Raw genomic sequence first — 27081 nt, 5'->3', positions numbered from 1 at the left:
TAAACATTGACGAGAAAGTAAATGGGACATAAAAAGCAACTTTTTATTTTTTATTTTTTTTTATTTCTGTTAATTAGCAGTTCAGACCTCCGACAAGCTAAGCTCGTTATAGCAAAACAAATAATACATTATATTTAGAGAAGCAAGCACACTGTACACGTTTTTTTATTCCGAGTTTAGTAAAAAAAACTCTCAGAGACGGGAAAAGGCCTGCAGATTCTGCTCGCCAAATGGAGGAATTGGTTGTGGATTGACATTGCTGGACTTGTTGGAAAGATTCACGGAGACAAGAAGCTCTTTTGCTTTTGCTCTCAGTTCATTTTTCAGAATCTTTCCCGTTGAGTTCTTTGGCAGCTCCGGCAGGACCACCACCTTCTTCGGAACCATGAAATGGGGAAGATTTTTCCTGCAATGGGAGATGATCTCTGCCTCTCTCAAGTCCTCCGTTTTACCTGCCGAGTTGTTCCTGATGGCGACAAAGGCGCAGGGGCTCTCTCCCCAGTGAGGGTGCGGCATTGCCACCACCGCCGCTTCCAGAACTCTCGGATGCTTATACAGCGCCGACTCCACTTCTACGCTGCTGATGTTTTCGCCGCCGGATATGATGACGTCCTTGGACCTGTCCTTTATTTCCAAATACCCATCTGGATGAACAACGCCGACATCACCTGTTACGAACCACCCATCCTTGAAAGCTTCCGACGTGGCCTTTCGGTCCTTGAAGTAACCCTTCATGATGCTGCTCCCTCGTAGGACTATCTCCCCCAGAGTTTTCCCATCGTGGGGCACACTCGCCATTGTTTTCAAATCCTTTACATCCACGTCGTCCAGCGTCAGTATGCTAATCCCTTGACGTGCCTTGAGCTTCGCCTGATCGTCGCGCGGCAATTGGTTCCACTTCCTCTGCCACTCGCACACGAGCGCCGGCCCGGTGGCCTCGGTGAGGCCATAAGCATGCGTGATGTGGAATCCCAGCGGCTCGATCTTTTCAAGCAGCGCAGCCGGCGGGGGTGCTCCTCCGGTGAGTATTTGGACCGGAGATGTTAACGTTATCTCGTTCGGCTCTGCCTGAAGGAGGATGTTGAAGACGATGGGCGCGCAGCACATGTGGGTGACCTTGTGCATAGCAATGCTCCTGTAGATGTCGGTGGCCGTGGTGTTGCGGAGGCACACGTTGGTTCCGCCACGTGCCGCGATGCCCCACGTGAAGGTCCACCCGTTGCAATGGAACATGGGAAGCGTCCACAGGTACACCGGCTCGCCTCCCATTTCCCATCCGAGAATTAAGCTAAGCGTGCTAAGGTACGCACCTCTGTGGCTGTAAGCAACTCCTTTGGGCGCTGACGTGGTTCCTGACGTGTAATTCAAAGCAATCGGATCCCACTCGTCCTCCAGCTCAGCATGAACGTACTTCGGATTGCCCTTGTGGACGAGTTGCTCGTACTCCAACTCCCCTAGCCGGACGCCGGTGGGGGAGTCAATGTCATCGATGACAATCACCAAAGGAATGGACGACTCGGGTACCTTCGAGTCACCCACGAGTATCCGGAGAGCCTCGCCTGCCACCTGGACATATTGGTAGTCCACAAAGAACACCTTAGCTTCAGAGTGCCGGAGAATGGTGGCTACGTTTTTAGCATCGAGCCGGGAATTGATAGTGTTAAGCACAGCCCCAGCCATAGGCACTGCAAAATGCATCTCATACATGGCTGGAACGTTGGGAGCCAACACAGACACCTGTACACAAATCAAGGTATATAGAATAAGTAGACTGTAAAACAGTAAAAGTAAACCATATATGACGATGATATATGATGAGTACAAGAAAGGCAAATAAACTTACAACGTCGTTCTTGACTATGTTGAGAGCACGGAGAGAGGAAGCAAGCCGGCGACAACGCTCGTATGTTTGCCCCCACGTGAAGCGGGTAGCCTCATATATGATGGAGGTGCGGTTGGCATAGAAAGCAGAGGCTCTCTTTAAGAAAGTTATAGGGGTGAGAGGGGTATAATTGGCTTCACATTTCGGCAACTGATCCATTTTTCAAAGTTTCTTTTGGGTGTTTGCTTAATAATTCGCTAGCTAGTTTAGAAGCATATATATGCAGAGAGCTGGAGAGATGTAGAGATCGAGAAGAGTTGTTTGATGGACGTGAAGGTGATGGAGCAATGGGCCGGGGGGGGGGGATGTTTATATAGTGAAAAGATTACAGTAGTAAGGGCATAAGGGGTAGGGCCAGTTTTTTTAGGTGAGGGTGGAGAATAGGAAAGTCGCTTGAAACTTGTATGGAAATTAGTAAGGAAATTGCTGCGATATTAGTTAAGTTTGAACACATATAACTGACTGTTGACCTTTTTGTTTATTCATGCATCTTCATCTTGACCCTCTTACTCTTCCAAGTCAATTCTATTGAGAATGATTCACACTATTAGGGAAGAAAAATGACATTACTTGTATATTTTTTGTACATCATTTTTTTAAATCAATCATTGGATAAGTAATGATTCACTACTAGTTAAATATATAACATTTTACCACCTTGCCTATGTGTCAAGGTGGTCCCTACCTTAATTTATTTTTAAAAAATAAAAAAACTCAAAAAGTAGTGGGGGACCACTTTACCAATGTGTCAAGGTGGTGAAAAGTTGTATCTTTGAGTGGCATTGAATCACTACTTATCATTGGATTTGTAGGATCCACATGTGAATTCACATGAGGGTCCTACAGATCCAATAGTTAATCTAAAAAACTAATGTACAAAAGATGTATATATGATGTGCATGTAACATGTCTCATTAGTGTATAACTAGTGCACAATTTTAAAACATATTGGGATAAAATTTAATGTGTGGATCCCACTCTAATATATTTTGAAATTGTACACTAGTTGTGCACTAGTAATGCATAAATCATTCCCCGGCCTATTTAATTGTTTTTCCATTTTGTGTTAGGCTGCGTTAGTCCTCCTGGCCAGACCCCACTACGTAGTGGGGTCTATATTTTCCATCGATCGCACTATATTTTCCTCTCGTTGTTGTATTCTGTATCAGCGAATCCCACACCCTAATTTAGAAGCCCATGCATGAATCACATTAATCCATGCGTATTCTCTTTCTTTATAAATAATAATAATAATAAAAGTAATTTTAAGTATTTTTTTTCTATTTATTTATTTATTTAAAAAAACGTATATAAGACATAAATAGTTGTTGCATGCAACAGTTATATGGCAACAAGGGACTTCCTTATATAATTAGATTGAAACAAACCACGAACCAAAACTGGACGAGAAAGTTTGAAGCGGCCAAGAAGACAAAAACGTATTAGTGGTGAAAATTAGACCTTGAGCAGTTATATATCAATGGCTTTATATATATATATATATACCAAAAAGATGAAATAAATTAAGGATACCTTTTTATTGTACAAACTACAAAGAGACCACAACCACATAAATTGTTGTACACTGGTCTCGAGATCATAATTGTTTGTACTTTGCTGCAGATAGACTAATTGTATGAAATTTAATTTGTTTGGAAGGCCAATTCAACTGCTCCGGCAGTTTGTAGATCGAATCTGAATGGAAGATATTCTACCTATCTACATGACATTGTTGTTAGGGAACAAGTTGTACGTCCCTTTGTTTTGATCTCTCGGTTTTTTCAATGATTTATCAATAAGAATGGATATATATGTTCGGAAAAATAATGTAGTTGCTATTGTCTTGTTATTGCATCCAATAAAGATTTGTATTGTCACGTCATAAAGTGAGTTTCTGAAAATAAACATTTAGAGTTGTTCCTTGTGTTAAAATTGTTTTATATTTGATTTGGTTGTTTTTCTTTTGGTCGAGAGATGTTTAGTTGTTTGTATGATGTGGTAAGCTATTGAGAATATGTTCTTTATATAAAAATTTTCATTCACTAGAAAAAAAAAATCATGATTAGTATAATACAGTTTCTAGTATGATGACGTAAGTCTTGATAAAAAACCTCTTCAATTGCTACAAAATGACAAACATGAACAAATGAACTTGTCAAAGGTGCCAACTGGATCCCACTCCGATACTTAAATCAGTTTCTAAATAGTAATTCGTATCAAGTGTAAAATGTATAAAGATTCAACTATAGTTGATTCCTCATAGTTTTCACCTATTTATAGACGAGGTTTAACTGTCATTCCGGATCATGTGGGAGTTGATTTGCTGATTCCAACATTCCTTTCCATGATCTCCGAGATCAGAATTAATATTGGAATTCAATGCTTCTCGGGATGTTCCGATAATCTCGGAATTGATTCTTCCTAAAACTTCCTCCATACATATTGGGATGTTATATCTATGGCTGTGCAAAACCCGCATGACCCGCCCCGCCCTGCAGAACCTCGAATTTGGTATTATTTTGCAGGTTCGGGTCAAAAATTAGTATGCCCGTGCGGGTTAGGGTTTTGAAAAACCCCAGGGACCCACCCCACCCAGCACCGCAAGAAGAAAAGGAAAAAAAAAAAAGAAAAAGAAAAAGAAAAAAACCCTAACCCCACTTAACCCTAGCGCACCGCACCTCCCCGGCGCCCCCCCCCCCCCCCCCCCCCCCCCCCCCGCTCCCCTTCTTCTCTTCATTTTTCTCCTCTCTTCACAGTCTCCCCTTGAGCAGCTATGCCAATTTTTCGCCTCTTCATCTTCTTCAACTTTCACCAAAACCCTAACTCAGTCACCCCCTCTCTAACCTTAGACTTGTTCTTCCTTTCCAGCCATGCCCATGCTCGGAGGCCCCATTTCTAGTCCTCGCCAGAGCTCTCTCGATCCCGACCATGGCCTTCTAGACTAAAACGCCTCCAGGGAAAAAGGATGAGTGGTTCAAACTTCGCCATTCTTAGCAACTGAACAGAACTTTTGAACTATTTATGTTTTGATGAAGTAGATGATTTTATGGTTGATTTTGATTTTGAGTATGTTTTTGGTTATCAAGTTGTGAAACCTTAGTGGAAAGCAACGATAGATTTCAAGTGCATAAGGAAGAACAATGCGCCGACTTCATCTTCTTCACTCCCCACCCCGCCCCACAACGGATTCTCCTTTTTTTTTTTTTTATTTATGCGGATTGCGGGTGAGAAATTCTCAACCTGCAGGGGTGCAAGGCAAGGATATAAAGGGTGAAAATCTGATCCACCCCGCTCCGTGCCCACCCCTACTTATATCATATCAATTGAAATTTTATGCGGAATACCTATTTTCCGAATAATGTGATGCGCCTATTTCTCCATGTATTCTCAAGATCTGACAATCTCGAGATACCTTCAGCGTTATATGGATTTGATTTGATAAACTCATTCGTTGATGGTTGTGGAAATATTTCCCAACAATTAGATCTTGAGTTATCAATGGCTATCTCTACAGAATAAGGAGAACTTAATTAGATTCAACTTATTTTGAACAAGAGATTTAAGATATTCTTAAAGCAAACCTAAATTCAAAAGCTACGTACGTACTTACAATTCTTAAAGAATATTCCACCCTCCACCCTCTTTTTAATAAATATATGCGAAGACGATCTGAGTTAGGATTTAGTGAGCAATTTCCGCTGGTTTCTTCAAAGTGCATGTTTTGAACCCCCTCGATATTTTAAAAGTCTTGTGGAAATTAAGAGAATCTAGAGACCAAATGCATGTAGTCAAATACGAGGACGGAGAATCGTAGACCACGCATGAAAACTTAAAAGCAGAAGTTATCTAATCTAATCCAATTAATTAGTAGCACATATATATATATATATATATATAGAGAGAGAGAGAGAGAGAGAGAGAGAGAGAGAGAGAATATTCGGAACATAAAGTATTAACAATCTGCTAATATTGAGGTTGTTGTGCTCCCATAGCTTTGACCATTTTAGAAAGTCGATCTTTTAATTTGGAAAAGTAGTGAAGCATATATGGTAGTGTAGTTTCCAAGAAATTGAATGGAAGGCAGCGTAACTTTTCTCTTAATTTCTCTTTTGATTTGATTAATTGTAAAATTCAAAGTTCTAGAAACTCTTTTTAGTTGTTGTGTACAAGTCAATCCATTTTGCTTCGGACTGTACGGTCCGGATGGGTTTACGAGATTTCTAGAAAGCAATCCGGCCGGTCCCCATTTTAAGTTTAGCCCCTCAATTATCCCTAATTTTTTTTTTATTTTTATTTTATTTTTATTTTTTTTTTATTTTATTTTATTTTTTTTTTTATAAAGTCTCGCGAATCGACGACGGTAATATTCCTGTTTGGATTTAAAAGTTATATTTGACCAAAGCCTTCAAAAGATACCCTCCTTTTTTACACTTAGAAAAAATCAAATTTACCCCTTATAATTATCGAGACTGCTTTTTTAACATTTCTATCAAATAGCTAATCGAAAAGAGTATGCATATGCAATTATGCCCTCCCCAAAAAACCAAAAAAAAAAAAAAAAAAAAACCCGCTTTCTCATCAGTCAACCTCTTGGATTGATCACCATGGCCAGATCGAGACCCATGCGCGATGTGGGTCGATCTTTGGTCAAGGAGACCCCCGACCATGGCCATGGAAGTTGGTCTCCATGGTCTCCTCCACGGCCAAGAGTGACCCTTTTTTTTTTTTTTTTTTTTTTTTTTTTTTTATATATATATATTTATTTTTATCTCAGGGGCAAAATCATATTTTTACATTCTTTTTTGTTATCTATTTGAAGGAAAGGCTAAGAAAAGTCTTTTATTATTATTATTTTTTATTTTTTATAAGTAAGAAACAAAAGAACACAACATAGTTAAGGAATTAAAAAAGAAAAAGAGGAAGCATTTCCAAAACATATAAGAGGAGGTCCAAAAACAGAAGAAGAAATGAGAATACAGTCAGAGTGAAGTCTGGTTGCGGTTCAGGATGCCACATGATGGACACAGACAAAGTGAGAATACTTCCATATACAGAGTGGGAAGTGGCCCATCTAGCTATAAGGTTTGCCTCGATTGTCAAATGTTAAAAGCTCATATCTTCAAATAATAAAATGGGATTTCAAAGTCAAAAGGTGCAAAAGCAAAGGGACTTTGTGACATAGTTTTCCAAAATTCTTATTTATTTTTTTGAACAAAGCATGTGTTATCATATATTACTAAGAAAGCCCAAGGGCAAATACATATAATGGAGGTACAACTGTACAAGACCCTATACACCCTAAACCAAAGAAATTGACTTAAAACAGCAACCTAAACAATACACAAACATTACATGAACAACATTGAGCCACTTTTTACATTTAAGCACAATCAAACAAATAAAAGATGGCAGATCTAGCACCTATACCAACAAATAGTCCAGTAACATTTGAGCATCACAGAGGCAGACTGTGAACAAAAAAGAAAAAAACAAAACAACCCAAAAACAGAAGCCAGAACAAAATCGGCGTCGGGGAAAGCGGCGAGTGTAGACACGCTCCACCACCGAGGACATCCCTCTTCAGCAAACGACCACTAGAAACACCAGAACCACCAAAACTCCACTAGCCGTGCCCTAGAAGACAAGCTGTGACCCTCATGCACCAGTCCAAGGAGTGACCTCCCTAATGCGTGTTAGCCAAGTGCTGAGTAGGAACAACCGACACTGTCGAGGCTGGGAGCTGTTGGACCGAAAGAAGCCGACAACCATCGTGGAGAGGTACATGTCTTGAAAGACCTAGCCGAAGTAAATAAATTTGACTCCAAATAAAAAACACAAAGGAAACACAGTCAGAAACTTTGTCCTGAGACACACCAGAAAGCCACTCCCCCAACACCAAATGTCCCGTGAAGTCTTTTGCCTAGGAACCATAACCACCACCAGATCTAATTCAGGGAGAACAAAACTTCACAGCCCTAATGACTGTGAACATCTAACCTCCACTAGATCTAACCATGGAGGAACAAAAAATCTCCCTAACCCAAGAAGGGCTAGGAGAGAACCACCACTAGGAGGAAGGAGGCGTGGAGCCCCCCTTCCAAAAATCTTTTTAAAGAAAGAGTAATGTTATATACTATATTATTATCTCTCAATCATTTAACAATGCTATTATTGACTATTAGAGTATATGATAAGGATATAAATCCTTTCAAATAAATGATGAATGGATTATCCTAGTTTTAGGGAGTTTATGAGGATTGAATATCCTCAATAAAGGGATCGATTTGGTTAGGATTGATTGATTTGAATAAATTCAAATAGTTTGTAAGGTCTATAAATAGAGCTTCTTGTACATAATCATATCAAACAATAATACCATAATATAGCCATGTAGGGCTCAAACTTAGTGATTGACGTAGGTGTTTAAAAAACGAACCACTCGTAAAATCTTTTGTTTATATTTTTCTCTTATTCTGCTATTTTTTTTATATTTCCATTGTTGTATAGAAAGGTATAAAAACTAATACTTCTAAATTTTTTTACTGACGTAGTAGTTTTGATCAATTTTTGTTTTTTAACAAGAACTGATCAAAGGGTTGGTTGAGACCATCACATTAATTTTGTGAAATCGATAAAAATGTAATTTATAACATTACTCTTAAACAAATAATCCTCGAAAAAGAAAAAAAAAAGGGGAGGAAAAAAAGAAGAAGAAGGAGAATCAAGACAATTATGTTCAAAAAGTGCAAATTAAAATCATATTTTTAAAATGTGCGATTTGAAAAAAGTGATTTTTAAAAACACAGTTAAACGTTTGGCAAAATCGCAGTTTATCATTTAAAATCACAAATTAGCCTTTAAAATTTTGCGTTTTAAAAAAAACACCATCTTACCTGTGATTTGAAAAAACAGATTTTCTGTGTTTTCAAATCGCAATTTTTAAAAACGCAGTTCCCAAACGATTTATGTTCTGCGATTTGGTTTAAAATCGCACTTATTGCCTACGAAATCGCAATCCCAAACGTACCCTATATTGCTCTCGTGGGTTTAGCTTGCGGGCAAGCGTTTTTTGATAGAGTCATGGTTCATAGAGTTTGTGAATAAAATAAAATAAACGGTTTTAAGGACAAACTTTAAGATAGGGTTTCATGGATTTTATTTGAAGACCATTAAGACCTTATTAGATATTTAAGAAAAATACACATATTTTTTTTTTCAAATTTACACTCAATTGTTCACGTTTCCTTAAAGTCCTAAACTATTAATTGTAATATTGATGTCCTTCCTAAACTATATATAAAAAAAATGTCAATGTCCTCAAGACCAATTAAAAGACAAAAATGACCCTATAGTTTTTTCAAAAATGTCCTTATACATTTGGAAAAAAAAAAATCTTTTAAAAATTAAAAAAAAAATACTGAAAATTATTTAAAAAAGAAAGGAAAAAAAATTAAAAACCTTTTTATTTTTTTTTTATTTTTTTTATTTTTATATATATTTCGTTTTTCTATTTCAATTTTTGGTTTTTTTAATACTTTTTCTTTCATTTTTTTTGTTTTTGTTTTTATATATAATTTTAAGAATTTTTATAATTTTATGAAGGATATTTTTGTTATTGGGGGACATTGTCACAATTGGTAGTTTGGTGGCCATTGTCAATGAAATGGTAGTTTGAGGAGGTATGTGTACTTTTCCCTATATATTTTTATTATGTTGTTATAATCTTAAGAAATATATGTATATTTTTAACAAAAAAATTGCTAAATTAGTCTTGAGGTTTAGCCTTTTGACAAATAAATCCCTAGGGTAAGTGAGAAATCACTCCATGTGGTATCCCGATGTGATAAATAACTCACTCTATACAAATTACATCAAATTTTTTGATCGGGATCAGTGTGAAATTACGTACCTATTACCCTAAAAAAAAAAAAGAAAAAAAACATAACAAGAGTTAGGGGTGGTCGGCCACTCCAAGTTGGCTAGAGGGGGTAGTCGAACGCCCAACCACCCCCATGGCTTTCTAGATGGATATGCCACCCAATATTTGACCACCATGGGTATTGGTTGAGTTTGGGCATGGTGACCGCTCCTAGCTCCCGTTAAATTTTTTTTTAAAAAAAAAATATTTTTTTTTTAGGGAAAATGTGTAATTTTACAATGACCTTGACGATAAAATTGACTGAAATTTGAATGGAATAAGTTATTTGTGAGGTAGAGATACCGCAAAGACTGATTTGTCTTTTTTTAAACTATAAAGAGCTATTTGTCAAAGACTCAAAGGATAATGCTACAAGGATTAATTTAGAAATTTTCTCTATTTTTATTGTGTGTTGTCTAATCTTACGAGTATTGTATAAATTATGAAAATAATAGTGGGATTGGGAACTTATAATCCCGGTTAAACTTCTCCTAAGCAAACCGTAATCGTTTTCTTCCAGATTTAATTTGTGTTTAATATTTTAACTCAGGACAAAAGTTTTTTAGAACTTACATATAAGATTGACATGTGTCTCTTGACATGAAAAAAATTACATATTATTTTAATAACATATACTTCTCGTTTGCTTGTATGAAATTTCAGTCATTTCAATCCTACCCAAAAAAAAAATAAAAAAAAATACACCCAAATCGGCGTGAAAAAGGGCAAAAAAGTAATACTGCCTCTTTCCCAACAACCATGTTCGCATTCCGACAGAAGAAGAGATTTTTCAAGATAAAAAAAGTCAATCAGTATTCAGTTCAGACCTTTACAAATCACAACCATATTCAAACAACCAGTAGCTTGTCCCTTTTCGGCTATTCTGAGGCGTACAACAAGGAGAACCTCGTGGTACCTCGTCTTTATTGGTCGCGTTGTTCTCAATCTATTCGATTTAATTCGGGATTGGATCCACCGCAATTATTTTTATGAATTTTCTCATTATAATTTGAATGGACATTGCAATAATTGAAGGGGCATGATTCATGCACTACTCCAAGACATATCGAAGTGGAACCATCACCCCAATATGTCTTGGAGTAGTGCACAAATTATACACTAGTTGTATTTTTAGCATTTTCCATAATTAAAACTCAAGAGACATTATAAATTCTCCAATAATACACTTTCTAAAAGAGTCATGAAAACTCTCTTTAATTGTTTATATTATAAAAAGAGAAAATTTTTAGAAGTAAATTTAAAAATATATACTTGTGTTTTAGCTGGTATTATAAAATTACGCTTAACACATTAAGACCTCGTTTGATTCGGGGAATAAGTCTTTGGAATGGAATAACTATTCATTTATTTGGTAGGGACCTATTCCTCGGAATAACTATACCCTTACGAAGATGAATAGCTTTTTTTTTTTTTTTTGGAACATACGAAGATGAATAGTTATTCCTAAGGGAATAGACAATCTTTTTTTCTTTTTTCTTTTTTCTTTAAAAAAAAAAAAATCATATTTTTCTTTAATTTTTCCAAACTAAACTTAAAAAAAAAAAAAACGAATTTAGATCAGATCTATGGATTACCGGCCACCCACATATATATGGTCCAATATTTATTATTATTATTATTTAAGATTTGAGTTTTTTTTTTGAAAATAAGAAATTATGTAGGTTGTTTTTAGTAATTTTGGATCAATTCCAATTGTGGTATATGTGTTGTCACCAAACTAAAGAATTTGAATATTTATTCAATTTTACTATTCCTCATTCTCAGTAATAACTATTCATTTTTTTTAATAGAATACTAATTCCGAAAACCAAATGAGGCCTAAAAAAGTAAGAAACTAATGTTATACGTTAATCACCTCTTAAGTATGACTGAAAACTCTCTTTAAGTTATTTTTATTATAAAAAGTATAAATTTTAGAAGTAAATTAAATTTAAAAATACTCGTGTTTCAGCGAGTATTATAAAATTACGTTTAACCCATTAAAGAAGCAGAAACTAATGCTACACGTTAATCACTTCTTAAGCATGGTTACAGAATATAATAATATATACACGTTAATCATGCATTATCCATTTATTTTTCAAGTTTTGTAAGCTAGCTAGCCGCCATGGCATGGCCAGTAATAGATAGTTTTAGTTCTCACGAAACTCATGCAAAAAGCTTTTATGATAACTTCAGGTTGTGTACCTTATCACGGAAGGGTATGTAATTGGACCAATCCTTTCGAAGGGTCGGTGGGTTTGAATGTTCAATTTTTGAAATTAGAATTAAATTTTTATTTTGTTTCTAAATTTTGAGATTTGATTTTTTTAAAAAAAATTTTGAATAAAATATAATTTATTTTTGAAAAAAAGTATAATCAGAATCATATTCTGTTTTAAAAATTTTGTTGCCAAATACACCCAAAAGTTTCACTAATTAAGGCCATTTAGATAAGTCCGGCTCTAATAGCTTAATTAACAAAAGGCCCATCACCCTTGAGTGAGAGATAATTTATATATCCAAGGTCGAAGAGCATCTACACAGTAATAAGGTGTATCGCACACGATTTCTTGTCCGGATACTCTCAGGAGAGAATCATCTAACAATTATAACAGAGTTTAGGCAGAAATTTATTCAATTCTTAAAGAATTTTACGGACTAATTTATTTATTTTTAAATCACAACTATTATTTCAAGTAGAAGATTTTGTTCATTATTTATCGTATTCATTAGTTTTTAAGATAAATAATAAGATAATAAATAAAAATAATAAAAGTAAATAAATACTAATATTAATATGACAAAATTCCTCCCATTTATTTATTTTTAAAATCTCTTCCAATATATTAAAAGAGATCACCGGTGTCCACGGAACAAATCTAGAAATCCAAGTAGTAAAGCCCATGGCTGGGGAATGTGAGAGATCGTCCGTCGTTAACCCCAACAAACCAAAAGAAAAATAACAGAAAGACAGAAAATTTACCTCTTCAGCCCATAATAGGTGAAGAAAACAAACCCCTTTCTCCTCTAGGATGCTGACGATGTCCAAAGAGAGAAAAAATTGTTATTTATGCCCTCCACTTTTAATTAAAAAAAAATTGCTTTTTTATTCAAAAAGCCGGTTGGGGGACGTTAAAAACGTCCCCCAACCATCACTACCCTTATGTACAAATCCTAACACAAACAACGGGGGAGGAGGGAAGTGCAGCGCTTCCCTCCTCCAAAACACGCTCAAAACTAAGACGCTGCCCTTAGAAGAAGAAAATCACCAGAGCTTGGAGAGACTTTTTTTTGTTTTAAAGTTTTGTTGGATTTCCCATTAGTTGATACTTATTTTTGATTACTTAATATAACAATATAAAAATTATAATTATGTTTGATATGATGAATAATTAAACAATGAGAACTATTTATTAAAAAATGTTATTTGCACTTCAGGTGCACAACATAAGTACAACACCTCTTCACATGGAGGTGGACTCTACACATTGAGACCCATCTCATGTGAGGGGGTGTTTGTCGTGATAAACACCATATCATTACGGTAGGAATCTGTGGTCGGTGCCCATTTGGACAATATTGTAGAGAACAAGCTTTCATTTCTAGGTTACACTTGGTCGAGAGGGCGAGTTGATCAAAACCACGTTCACCTGTTTCTTGCGTCCATTAATTACTTATGACACGCGGTTCATTGGCTCATTTGCATTTTGGATTACCTTTTCACGCATTTCACGTTTATTTTTATTTTTATTTTTTAAGTAACGCCTTTCACGTTTGAGTAATTTTCTTTTTTTTTTGGCACACTTTGTGTTAGTTTTCTTCTCTTCTTCTTCTTCTCTTTTTTTTTTTTTGAAAATTATTTGTACCCAACACTTTTATTTTGCAAGAAAATTGGTATAAGGAACAGAGGAATGATTTATTTCATCTTCTTATTATTTTCTCATTTTTCATCGTTAAGCCCTTCCGCTATGGCCCTCATGCCTTTTTCATTAATTAAGGAAAAAAAAAAAAAGAAAAAAAGAAGAAGAAGAGGTTTGGCTTGTGACACAAGATCTCTTTTAGGTCAATTTCCGGAAATTGTTTGTGTTGGGATATGGCTTGTCCCATGTCCAAGAAAAGAGAAAAGGGGCCACAGAAATTTCAATTCATTGAATTTTCGGTCAATAAGAAATTAATCTTGTACCATATTGGAATGTAGAATGTTATTCACGTAATTGACTGGGAATGGGTGGCATTAATATTGGGTGCCCACTGCCCCTCCTCTTCTCTTCCCTTCTGCAATTGTCTACTACAACCACCATGTCTCTTTCAAAGTTTCAAGTGTTTGAAAATTAATGGTCATAATTGTGTTAGAAAGCTATTTGAAAGCGACGCTGAGCGGTGAGTGAGTGACCGGCTCTTTGCTCTGTGCCGCAGGTGTCCATGTGGATACAAGCTGTAAAGGACCCACCATACAACTATCCTTCTCTCTCTCTCTCTTTTGGTAGATAATTATCCTTCTCTTCTTCCTTGTGAGTTGTGATAAAGGGTTAAAATTACATTTGATCCTTTCTATTAAGGCCGTGATTGTTTCACTATTTGAACAAAAGCTAGTTTGTACGTGGCCGGATTGAAGCAAATTACCAATACTCGGCCTACGGTTAGGGCTCTAATCGGACCGAGTCAAGTTGACTATTACATGTTTAAATTATGTTCATTTAAGTTTATTTTGAACACGAGCCGAACTTGAGCTTATTGTCGAGTTAGATATTTTGTTCAAGCTTTTCTCATTTATTTTTAGAGCGAGCTCGAACTTGTTTACGCGAACTGCTTAGTTAACTTATTCATTTGTTATATAAAGTAAATATCATGATTTTTTTTTCTTCATAAATCAATACTAATGATTGATTAATTAGTTATTGTTAAGATTTTATCATTTGAGTTAATTAAATAAATTAACTTGAATTTTAAATAATTCAATCTCGAGTTTATATGTATGTTTCTGAACTTTGTGTGCTACGTGTGTATAAATGACAAATTTATATGAGTTTATGTATGAGTCTATAACTTGAGATAGACTAGCTAATCCCACCAATTTATATGAGTTTAATCGGATTTATGCAAGTATATCTCATTTAATAATTAAACAAACCAAATTCAAATAGAATTTATACTAAACAGAATGTCAATCAGACTTCGAGAATGAACAATGGCCAAGATCAAGAAATGGTGGTGAGAAATTATGCTGGTTTTGATTGGATGGTAGGTGACTAGCTAACACCTATGGATGATTGCTGTGATGAAGTTAGGAGAATATATTCTCTAACAGTTTCAGCATTTTTCCAGGGCCCTCCCCTATTATTGATCTTCTTTATGTTGTTTTTCCTATTTCCAACTTTATCATGCAAAACTCAATCCACATCATGGATGGTGTTTACCTTTTCTGTTGTATATATTTTCTTTCTTTCTTTCTTTCTCTTTTGCTGCTTTCATCTTAATCCAAATCGGTTTGGTTGTAGACTCTGTTTGTGTTAGCTGGAGACTCCACAGCTCTTTTCATCCTTGATCGGTTCAATTTTCTTCGAAATTAGTTTAGATTCAAGTTTGTAAGAGTTTTCATACTCTCAATGGTTTCATCTATTATTGTGGGTCACGGCTTTCATTAGCTGCATTATCAAGTGACTTTCACCTTCATAATTTTCTTCCAATGCATTGAACTGCTTGTAGTCCGTTTATATTGGATTTTTTAGTTGATAACCTTGTACTTGTTTTTATTTTTTCTCTTCTGGTACAACTTGTAATTTGTTTATGATGAATCTACACACACACAAAAAAAAAAAAATCCATCTTGGATGCAGAATTTTCGGAGAAACAATTTCTTCCACCGATCTTAAAAGAAATTAAAAAAAAAAAAAGACACTTGTAACAGATTCCTATGTATGTATTAAGTCAATTATGTATTTAGTTTTTTTTCTTATATATATATATAATTTAGAAAATATTAATCAATGAGAACTAATTTTAGAATTAACAAAAAATTTGTCAGTATAGAAAGAAAATGGCTTACGCCTTTGAAGAGGCTTAAACTTCATTTAACTCTCCTAATTTTATTATTTTTATAATTTTTTTTTTTAAAGTTAAAAAACTTTTTAATGAATCAAACTTTATAAAATTTACAATATCACCTTGTGGATGTTCAACATCACCCATTTCTTCCTGTGTTTGGTTTTCTCTTTTGTTTTATTCTTCCCTTGTGCACGTTTATCAGGTTGAATATTTGATAATTATTAGTAATCATATTAAAAAAATACACCCAAATTATTCGGAATCAGTCTTACACACAAATATTATTATTTAGAGGTTGTCTCACTGGATTACAATACAAATGATAAGGAAAGCGTGGCGTACACAGTCAACAAAAATACTAGTTATAGAATACATTTATTCCTCAAAGGTTAACATTTATCATGTAAAACATGGATCTTTATTCATCCGGTGACAATAGTGGAAATTTACTTAAGGGCGAAGTGAACAAAAATATAAAACAAAATAAATGTTAAAGCATTTTCAAAATTAATATATATATATATATATATTGTGTTTTGGAAGGTTTTAAAGACTATTGAATGAAGAGAGTCTCATATGAAGAAAAAAAAAAAAAAGAAAAAAAAGAAAGAAAGAAAGTAAGTGTAATTGACATTTATAAGGCCGACACACCTTTAAACTCTTAAAATAATGCTTGGGTGTATGCATTTTTTCTGTATACTTTAGTATGGTGCTAAGCACTGGACCCACATGTGCGTATATGGCATTAGGTTGTAGGGCGCTTGTGGCACTTTTGTTGCACCTTGATGGAGCACTTTTTTCTTATGTAGATCTAGTGGTTGGATTTACTGAACCATCACTAAAGTAAATTGTAAGGTCAATCAACATTGATTTAATGGTTGAAATTAAATAATTACGATCTAATGGCTATTATTAAATAATCATAGATAATTATTTGATCTGATGATCAGAATTAAGTATATGTTAAAATAACAGTTTATTATTGTTGGACTAGCATTTAATAATGAAACAAGTTTTTAAAAACACATAGAAAAATTCTTTTCTCTTCTTTTGTTTCTCTCTAACACCTTATGTACTTTAAATTTGGAGTTTTTGTTTCTTGCTAGACTAAAAAATCTAAGGTTTAGTTTCCTTTGTGCAAAATGCAACTAAAAAACAGAGGATTTCTGGGCTCCATTGTATCCTAGAGAAATATTTGTTATAACTGTTTGCAAACGATTTCTGGCGGGGCAAATAATTTCTTAAGGAAAGCGACGTTGTAACGCATCTTAGGAGTATCTCGTTTTTCTACTTTCTATTATTCTGATCTAACAATAAATTAGAGCAAATTTCTTAAATAATGGAAATGAACAATATATATATCCCTCTCAAATTTCCACCTAATTATTATGTCTTTCATAAACTATCAATTGTATCAATGTCGTTACTAGACTCTCCCTCAAGACCAGCAAAAGACAAAAATAACCCTAAATTTTTTTTTTCAATAAGATAAAAATGTCCTTATAAATTTGAAAAACAAAAAAAAAAGTAAAAAGTAAAACGGAAGTTAAAAAAAGAACTTAAAATTATAAAAATAAAAGTAAAAAAATTGATATCTTTTTTTTTTTTTTCCTAAATTTAAAATTTTTATAATTTCATCAAGGGTATTTTTTTTTTTTCATTGAGAGGTATTGATATTTTTTAGTAGTTTATGAAAAACATCAACACAATTAATAGTTTAGGGACATTGATAATGAAATGCATGCAGGCAGCTTAAAGGATAAACACATAAAGGAAAGAAAGAGCAGTACCGATTTTTGTATAATAGTTGTGCACAACATGTGCACAATTATAGATACATGGGGTGGCCGGATTTATATAGTGAGACTCACTTCATGGATCCCACCTATATATCTATACTCTGCATAACATATGCACAACTGTTGTGCTGAATGATTCCCTGATTAAAAGAAATTATCAACCTAGGCGATTGTACGTATGTTCCCTAGCCACGGGAGGTTGAGTAGTAGCTGGCTAGGGATCCCCTTTTCTCGTGGTTAAGGAAGATCGATGAAGTTGTTCAGCAAGTCAATGATCGTGGGTCCACGGTCCACGTCTTTGCCTTCAACGAGGTAAGAGAGGAAGAGCAACATTGCTTTACGTACGTAGAGGAAGAACACTATTGCTCTTTAATTTGCAACGTACTCTTCAATTGTAAATTAAACGTGTACAATGTTTTATTGATTTAAAGTATGTATAGCATTTTTCACATATAAACTCAAGAGTTCGTTCAAGTGGATGACATGGGAGCGAGGAACAGATCGACCGACAATTCACTTGATGGTCTGTTCGGCTGGATTTGCAATAATAGGTTTGCTCGAGCGACTTTGTGATTAGACTATTCTTCTCTTCATATTTCCTCTATTTTAGAATATTTCTAAAATTTATAGAAGAGTACTTGTGAGATCGATCTTGTGTTTCGCATATTCAGCTTCGATCTCACTATGCCATGCATGATGCATCAGTAATTTAAATTGAATTATTTATTCGTTTTAAGTTTTTTTTTTTTTTTTCTTAGTTTATATACAAATTAAAATTGTTGGTATTACACCAAATGATGTCTGTAATATTGTTGGAGAAATCTGATAAGAGTAGCACCAAATAGAAGCTAGCTAGCTCTATATTAACTTACATAAGCATAAAAACAGCATGCCTGGCCTCTTAATTAATGTCGAGGCAAAAGAGAAAATCATATATACATGCAACAACTATATATGGATTAAATTTATATATATATTCTGCAACTAATTATCAACTATGATATTTACCTATTAATTTTTTATTGTCTTAATTTTGTTTCAAAAACAAATGGAGGAGTTCTCAATAGCTTCCAAACTCATAAACTGGTTTAGTGGGAAGCATTAATCGGTCGCTTAATAATGTTTACCCACTGAATCGTTGGATGGTGGTCGGAGTGGAAAAACTGTGTCGTCGTAATTACTCTCCGAAACCCAGATCATTCAATTCCTGAAAGAGCAAATGGCATGGGTTCAGAAGTTGTATTATCTAATCCAAATTTCATTAGTATTGTATATTGTAGAATGGAGAATATTGGTGGTGGAGTCCAAACTCTTAACTTGTGGTAATAAGGCCATGGCCCTATATATATATATATATATTTTTTGAACAAACTGGAACTTTCATTAATAAACTAAGCCCGAAGGCAAAATACAACAGCCCGAAGGCAAACATCCAGTCCAAAGCTACAAATCATAGCCGTAGGCCTGAGGTAGTGAATAGAGATACAGAATCCCTAATCACTAAGCTAGGAACAGATCCTAGCTTAAAGCAGCTACCTAAGCAACAAACTAAAATTACATGAACATACAATTTGGTCCTCTCTATACACTGAAGCACAAACCAACTAAAATGAGAGAACCTGGTCTAGCTTACAAGCCACCTAAAATGCCCAAGTAATTTACAGCCCATTACAAAGGTAAACTGTGAAAAGACAAGAATATACATAACGAAAAAAACACAAATCAGAAAAGCCCAGAAACTGCCGGGGGAAGAGACCGTCTGGTCACCGGCGCGTGTAGCACACGCGCCACCCCGAACTACCCCTGCTGCCGTCGGACACCCCACCAACACGAAACCCCCCCAAATCCCAGCCAGAAAGAAGGAGCGTGGCTCACACACGCGCAGGTCGCCTATGGCACGTGTGGCCACGTTCCGCGCGTGGAAGCTCAAAACCCGCCGGTGGTTGAGGAGGCAACTTCATAAGCAGCCGGCGAACACAATAGAGCAGGACGTGACGCAAGATTTCCGACGAAACGTAGTAGATCTAACTTGGTAGAAACCGAAAACCATGCGAAGCAGCTCAAGCCTTCCGATCTGCAGAAAAGAGAAAGAGAAAAACGAAAGCAAAGCAAAAAAAGAAAAAACAAACTTCATAGCTCAAAAGCTAGGAGAAACACAGCCACCACCGGAACAATCCGGGTGGAACAAAAGCTCCACAACCCTAGTGGTTGGGAGAAAGCTAACCCCACTGGAACAACCAGGGGTAACAAAACCGCCCTGGCTCAAGAGGAGCTAGAGGAAAAGATCAGCACCGGGAGGAAGGAGGCGCAAGGCCACCCCCTCCCGGTGAAACCAGACTCACAGACTTGTTCTCTCTCTCTCTAACACTCGAACGAAGAAGCTCCACAATCCTTTCATTGCCATGGCCCATATATTAATTGTACGTGATGTAAAAGAGTTTTTGAGGAAAACGGTTTTCTAGAAATATTATTGATTTTTCATGAATTTATAAAATTAAGAAAGAAAAAAAAAGAAGGTAAAATCACACCATGTGATTTTATTGATTTCTAATTAGTTCTATGGGGTGTTAAAACTGGCTGATAGCTTATCTCGATATGTGGTAAGCAGAAAAAACAAATAGGTCCCTCTCCCTAATTTATGTCCAAATTTTTTATGGAAACAATCAAATATATACCACATTTAGCACCAATCATATTATAACACATGTCCCCCACAATAACAATAATAATAATAATAAATAAAAAAAACAAAAAACAAAACTCGCCATCAACTCATTTTTATACCCCAAGATCCATCACTATAAAAAAATTTGCAAGTCGCCACTTGCAAGTGGTGTATGGGGCCTATACACGTGGCAAACTGTTAGCCACGTGTAATTGGCAACGTGTGGGCGGCGTGGTAGATTCGGTTGTTGCGAAATGTATAATTTGCCACGTGTCCACGCTGCCCACATCGTCATTGTGCCACGTGGCATCCTGACCACACCGCGACACGTCAGCCACGTGGTCTCACTCCACGTGGCACATTGGCCACGTGGATTACAATCCAAGCGGCCTACAGTAGACCACGTGGCCACAGTCAGCCATGTGGATTACAAACCACGTTGCCGACTGTGGCCACGTGGACCGCCTACAGTCGGCTGCATGGATTGTAATCCATGTGGCTGACTGTGGATTGTGGCATCTGCCACGTGGCAAAATGCTTTTTTTTTTTTTTTTGCAAAAAAGAAAAAAAATAAAAAATAAAAACCACAATATATATATATATATATATATATATATATATATATATATATATATATAAATCCATTTTTTAACCCAAAATATCACAAAAATATTAGGATAACATTTAAAATTTACCATAAACACAAAATCAAATTACGTACATCACTAATTATAAATCCAACACAACAATAGATTATATACTAATAAACGTTATTGTTATTAACAAAAACAAAATTACACAAAATATCTACAAATCTAAAGGCCATCGTTCCTGCGGATCACGAGTTCTCGTACCAGGTGATTGCTGTGCAAGGGACGGTGTAGCAGGCGATGGTGTCCCAATGGTGGAGTGCTGCCTCAGCTGTCGTCCAATAGGCGACAACGGTCCAATCGTTGTCGCATTAACTGTAAGTAATGAAAACAATTAAAAAATTTGATTATATGCATATCAAGTCCATAACATTGATTAAAAATAAGCAGTTTACACAATATTAATCATACCTGCAGATGCACTATTAATAGACGACGTACTACCTCCGTTTGCAGGTGGAGACTGCTGAGCACTAGGGCTCGCATGTGAAACTCCTATGGAGGTAAGCACAGCCTCGAGGTGTCGCATGCGCTGCTCCAAGGCGTCATTCCTCTCGGTCTGAGCTTGTAGCAATGTCTCTATTGTTGCAATCCCGCTCTCATGTATGGAGTAGCCCCGAGATGTACACTGGGATGATCCTCCTTGTGAGCGAGCCCGGTATGAGAAACACGTTCCACGTACGGGAGTAACTTTTGGCCCAACTAGCCGAACCCTCCCCAACGCCTATTTGTACGCGTCGTTCGGTGTCCAACTCACCGTGTCTTCTAACACTCTCTGAGTAGCGGTAGGATCACTGGATAACTCTGTGTCATCTTCTCTCGTACGTCGTCAACATAAAATACACATATAGTCAATATATACTTTATCACACGCATAACTTAGAAATATTAGTAAAATAGATCAGTAGCATACGCATAGGACCTGTGTACGTTCGTTCGGATGAGTGCCGTCCTTCCTAGTGTGCGTCTTCACGAACAACTTCGCTCAAGTGTGGGCCGTGCCAGAAGTAGTTACTTGTCGCCATCCAATTGAAATAACTAACAAACAGTAATATTAATTTAAAAAAAAAACAATTAGATACAAATATTATAACATCTATATATATATATATGTTCATACCTTATCATGATTTAATCTGGCATAGCTTTTCGATCCCAAGCAATGGGGGAGGTCGTTCTGCTCCCGCATCCGCTTCATCCGTTCATAGTTCGCCTACGCAGTGAACATTTCATAATATTTAAGCATTGACACACTTAAAATAGTAATAAAATTAATTGAACAGTTATTGAAAATACACATAATAGTAATACAATCAAAGACCTACATACTCTTTTTTGCTCAGTGCACCAATCCCTCAGCAGGTGCTCCATATCTGTTTTGTCATACTTGTCAAAAACTTTGTCCGGCACTCTTGCACGTATAATTTCAAGCGTGTCACCGTCTCGAATATGTAATTATAAATAAATTAGTTTCAATGCCAATGTGTATTGAAACATCTTTCATAAACATACCATCAGCGCATCCCACATAGCCTTCTTAATCTGCTTATCTACCTTCGCCCATTCGTCCCGCATATGTATGTGGGACCCGCTCCTCACAAGCATTCCTGTAGCAAGCCTAAAACGATTACAGGCTTGTCCTACAAGCAATACTGCAACACAATCTTTTTCCCTCTTGGGAGCACCCAATTCCTCTCCGAGTCCCTAATTACCTTATAGTAGATGCTCCCGTCTGGATTGTACCCTAACCAAAGAAAATAAAACATTTAATTTAATATACTAAAAAAATAAATTATATTAAACAATGATATAATTTATGTTATTTCAAACTTAATATTAATTGGTAATATAATATGGGTTTCAATGATGTATAAATATGTACTTACCAATCAACCGAATCTGGTCAGTTTGTATGCGCTGGGTCGTTCGGTCATCTGCATGCTCCTCGCCAACCGCTTCCTACGGGGGAGGCTGCTGGTCGTTGTCTAAAAGCATACCGTGGGGGGTGACTGATCGGGACCCAACATTGCAAAGTCCCCCTCAAGGGGTATCTAGCTCTCCCCAGAAAGCGGCACTTGGCTCTCCCTCGAAATCGGCGCCTGGCTCCGTCCTGGTGCTGGCATCTGTCTCACCCCCGTAGCCGGCATCTGCCTCTCTCCCGGCTGTGAGTTTGTGACAACGGAAACCTATCGTCCTGTGTCTCACTATTAGATCCACATGGCGCAGGTTCAAACCAGGGGAACGGAGTGTACGGCATATTAGCCCAAAGTGAGCGGATCCCATCATGACCCTCTCGCATCCACCATCGAGTCACATGACCCAGTGAGGTGATCCCTAGCTGCGAGAACGTCGGCGGCACCGAATATGGAGAACAAGAATATCTAGCGGAGCCGGTCTGCTCGTGATCTGACATGGTCATCCCCGCCGTACCCGACAGGAATGGTCTATAAGCGCCATCTAGGTGGTGTGGCCATGGCGCAGTATACAATGACCCCTGGGCTGTGGACTTGGTCGTGGAGGGCAAGGGTAGGCGTGGTGCCCGGTGTGCACAAGGAGGGAGTCTCTGGTCCATCGAAACCTGTGAACAAATTTAAACAAATTATTAAACACGTTAAAGTATAACTACCCAATTATATATTAGTAATGAGCATGCAAATTATACAATGAGATTTATGCAAATTAGACAATGATCGCATTTATTAATTACTATATGTCACAAATTAAAAATGTGTATTGAATTTAAGAGAATTGTACCAGCAATTAATATCTATTCATCCAACGGGAGCTTCAATCGGATCTATGTCGGGTCTGTCGTGCTCGAATTCATCATTCATATCATGTAGGTCAGCAATGGCTAATACGAGCGGCACACATTCGTGATAGGTTGCACCTGTATCATGACTTCCTTCCCCCTGACTAAAGTTGTAAACGTTTCGCGGTTTAGTCCTCACGGCACAAACCCAATCTGGGTTCCTTCCATCTTCGACGTAAAATACTTGTTCTAACTGAGATGTCAGCACGTAAGGCTCATCAGTAATCAGTTCTCCCCTATGGACGAGGTGATTGAAGTTGACAAACACTAGGCCATAATTGTCTATTATGAATCCCCTGTTTATTGTGGGGTCTGCCCACTTGCACTTGAATAGAACGTATGTAGTTCTGTCATAGTACTCGACCTCAACTATATCGGTTAACTGCATGTAGTACGTTTTGCCTTCAACGATTGGCACACATACGCCGTTGTTCTGGGTCCTCATTCCCACATCATAGGCAAGCGTACGAAATAGTTTGCCATTGACCACGTACCTGTTATACTTGACTGCTGTCTCCTTCAGCCCTCTACAATGCATAACCAATTTGTGGCCCAATTCCTCCTTATGTTGATCGTCCAGTCCATCGACCTATATGTGTATTACAAATATTAAAAACCGCATTGGTTAATTACGGCATGTAAATCCTATCTTAAATTACATTGAACACGCAGTATATGTACTATATAATGAAATACCATTATTTTTTTACATATGCACGGTACCATTCGCAGAACAGCTCATGATGTTGGGCTTCAATAAGAGCGTTCGTAATAAGACCCCTAGTGCATGATCGCCTAAGCGCGTCCTTGTGCATCATACATTTAGCGGATATAATTATGTACTAATTATTATTCATAATTGTATTTAAATCAACGTACTATATAAACACTACTTACATCCAAAAATGAAGGAACTCGTCCGAGTTGAACACAATATAACGGTGAATCTGGTTCATTGTCAAACGGTTCAGAGTAACTCGCGTTCCTGCCCCCTTTGAACCATCAAGATTTCTCTGAGGTCTGTTGTGGAAGGTTGGTGCGTTATCTAGATACCTTGAACAAAACGTCACCAACTCGGTCGCTATGTAATCCTCTGCAATATACCCCTCAGGGGCCGCTTTATTGCGCACATTAGACTCGAACCCCCCAAGGCTCCTAGTGTACATACATGCACATAAAGACATTTTGAGTTTGTCAAGCCAAATACATCCAAATAATTAATATATATATATATATATATATATTCACATTTTACCTCTCTTCTGGGTACATCCACCTATACTGCACGGGTCCGCTGAGTCTACATTCGCACACAAGATGCACGACTAACTGGACCATGCTGGTAGAATACCCTAGGGAAAATACCTGTTGCAGCTTGCACAAAGTAATATAGATGTCACCCTGCAGTCGGTCCATCTCATATTGTGTTAGCTTGGTTGAGCATATACCTCTGAAAAATGCACACATCTCTATAAGAGGTCTAACCACCTTATTTGACAGTGATTGACGCAATGCAATTGGGAGAAGCTGTTGCATCAGTACGTGGCTATAGTGGCTCTTCAACCTTGAGATCGAACGTTCCTTGAGTCGAACACACCGTGAAATGTTTGAGGCATATTCGTCCGGGACTCTCACATTTCAAAGAACCTTAAGAAAGTTTTCTTTCAATTCTTTGTCATCTTTGGACGTCGTGTGGCAAGCTGCGAGCAAATATGTTTTATCATTTGTGGTTGTGAATGGATGTAATTTAGGTCTCAACCCCATTTCCTACAAGTCTAGTCGAGCTGCCAAGTTGTCATTCGTTTTTCCTTTGATGTCCAAAATAATATCAAGTATGTTGTCCATGATATATATTTTTTTTTTCTATATGCATGAAATCAAGATTGTGCCGAAGCAAATTGTCTTTCCAGTACGGCAATCTAAAGAAAATACTTTTCTTCTTCCACACTACATCATCGAAATCTGCTGCACTTGTCTTCCGCTTCTTCCGTTTCTTCTTACCCGCGTTCTCATCCCCAAACACAATTTCGTCCAACTATTGGAGGATCTCGTCCCCGCATGGCACATTTGGAGCACATTCTAATTCTTCAGTACCGTCAAATATTCTTCTTTTCAGCCGTCATAAATACTCAGTTGGCAAGTATCTCATGTGCCCCATATAGCACAATTTCTTGTCGTTCTTCAAATATTTAGACTTTGTCGAATGCATATAGTAAAGACATGCCTTCACACCCCTGTTAGGCCATCCGAATAAATTTGCATACGTCGGTAAGTCGTTTATTGTCCACATCAACTAAGTTCGCATATTAAAATTTCTCATCTTTGTAGCATCAAATGTTCATACCCCTACATTCCATAGTTTAAGTAACTCATTAATCAATGACTGAAGGTAGACATCGATATCCATACCAGGTGAGCTTAGTCCAGGGATAACTAGTGATAGGATGAACGACGTCCGTTTCATACACATCCAATGAGGCAAATTGTACGATACAAGCATTACGGGACATGTGCTATGGGATGTGCTCATGTTTCCAAAATGATTAAATCCGTCAGATGTCAAACCAAGCTGCACGTTTCTACTGTCTGCCATAAAATTCGGATATAGAATGTCGAATGATCTCCATGCTTCGCCGTCGGTCGGGTGCCTCAATACGCCATCTCTGGTGCGGCCTTCTACATGCCACCTCATATAGGGCGCAGTATGCTCCGACATGAATAGCCTATGTAGCCGTGAGATGAGTGAAACCCACCTCAACACCTTCACTAAACGTTTTTTCCTCGATGATATGACCTCACCATTCTCATCTAAATGTGTATCAGCCCTCCACTTAGATTCTTGACATATAATACATGAATCTAAGTCCTTGTTGTCTTTCCAGAATAACATACAGTTATTACGGCAGCTAGAATCTTCTGATACCGGAGACCCATGTCACTGAGGAACTTCTTCACCTCGTATGTATTAACTGGCAAGGTCTCATCGCAAGGAGGCAACAACTGATTGATAAGCTCGAGAATATCAAAGAAACTTTTGTTACTAATACCTCCAACGCACTTCAAGTTGTACATGTGTACAGTAGTACTCAATTTACTATGCTTGATACCAGGGTGAAATGGCTTCTCGGCAATCTTTAGCAACTCGTAGTACTTCAATGCGTCCTCTCCAGAGGTTCTTTCATTAACTGCTTGCGGCTGGCTACTGACAGCTTCACTAACATCGTGCATGCTGAAGGCGTCACGCAACATGGCGCACATGTCAACACCCTGTTCCAGGCCTCCGCCCTGTTTTCTGTGCCTTCACCAT

The 27081-nt window shown here is 37.0% G+C and overlaps 1 protein-coding gene across 1 annotated transcript; it reads right to left on the bottom strand.

Annotated features, from left to right (window-relative positions):
- Positions 1-106: 106 nt before the first annotated feature.
- Positions 107-2157, bottom strand: LOC133859532 (trans-cinnamate:CoA ligase, peroxisomal-like). Its single transcript, XM_062294956.1, has 2 exons — positions 1844-2157; positions 107-1737 (listed from the first exon to the last, which is right to left on the bottom strand). Exons 1-2 carry the CDS (start codon positions 2039-2041, stop codon positions 193-195), a joined length of 1743 nt encoding a protein of 580 aa, XP_062150940.1. The 5' UTR covers positions 2042-2157; the 3' UTR covers positions 107-192.
- Positions 2158-27081: the final 24924 nt, after the last annotated feature.

The sequence above is a fragment of the Alnus glutinosa genome, chromosome 2 (genome assembly GCF_958979055.1).
Source record: "Alnus glutinosa chromosome 2, dhAlnGlut1.1, whole genome shotgun sequence".
NCBI lineage: Eukaryota > Viridiplantae > Streptophyta > Magnoliopsida > Fagales > Betulaceae > Alnus > Alnus glutinosa.
The sequence above is the reverse complement of the archived record's forward strand: the minus strand, read 5'-3'. Positions and strand labels throughout refer to the sequence as shown.

What these genes read in the sequence shown, in the direction of transcription:
- LOC133859532 (XM_062294956.1), bottom strand. Translation starts at nt 2,041, where the DNA reads ATGGATCAGTTGCCGAAATGTGAAGCCAATTATACCCCTCTCACCCCT. An exon ending in ACATAGTCAAGAACGACGTT is followed by an intron (nt 1,738 to 1,843) that starts GTAAGTTTATTT and finishes ATTTGTGTACAG; the next exon opens with GTGTCTGTGTTGGCTCCCAA.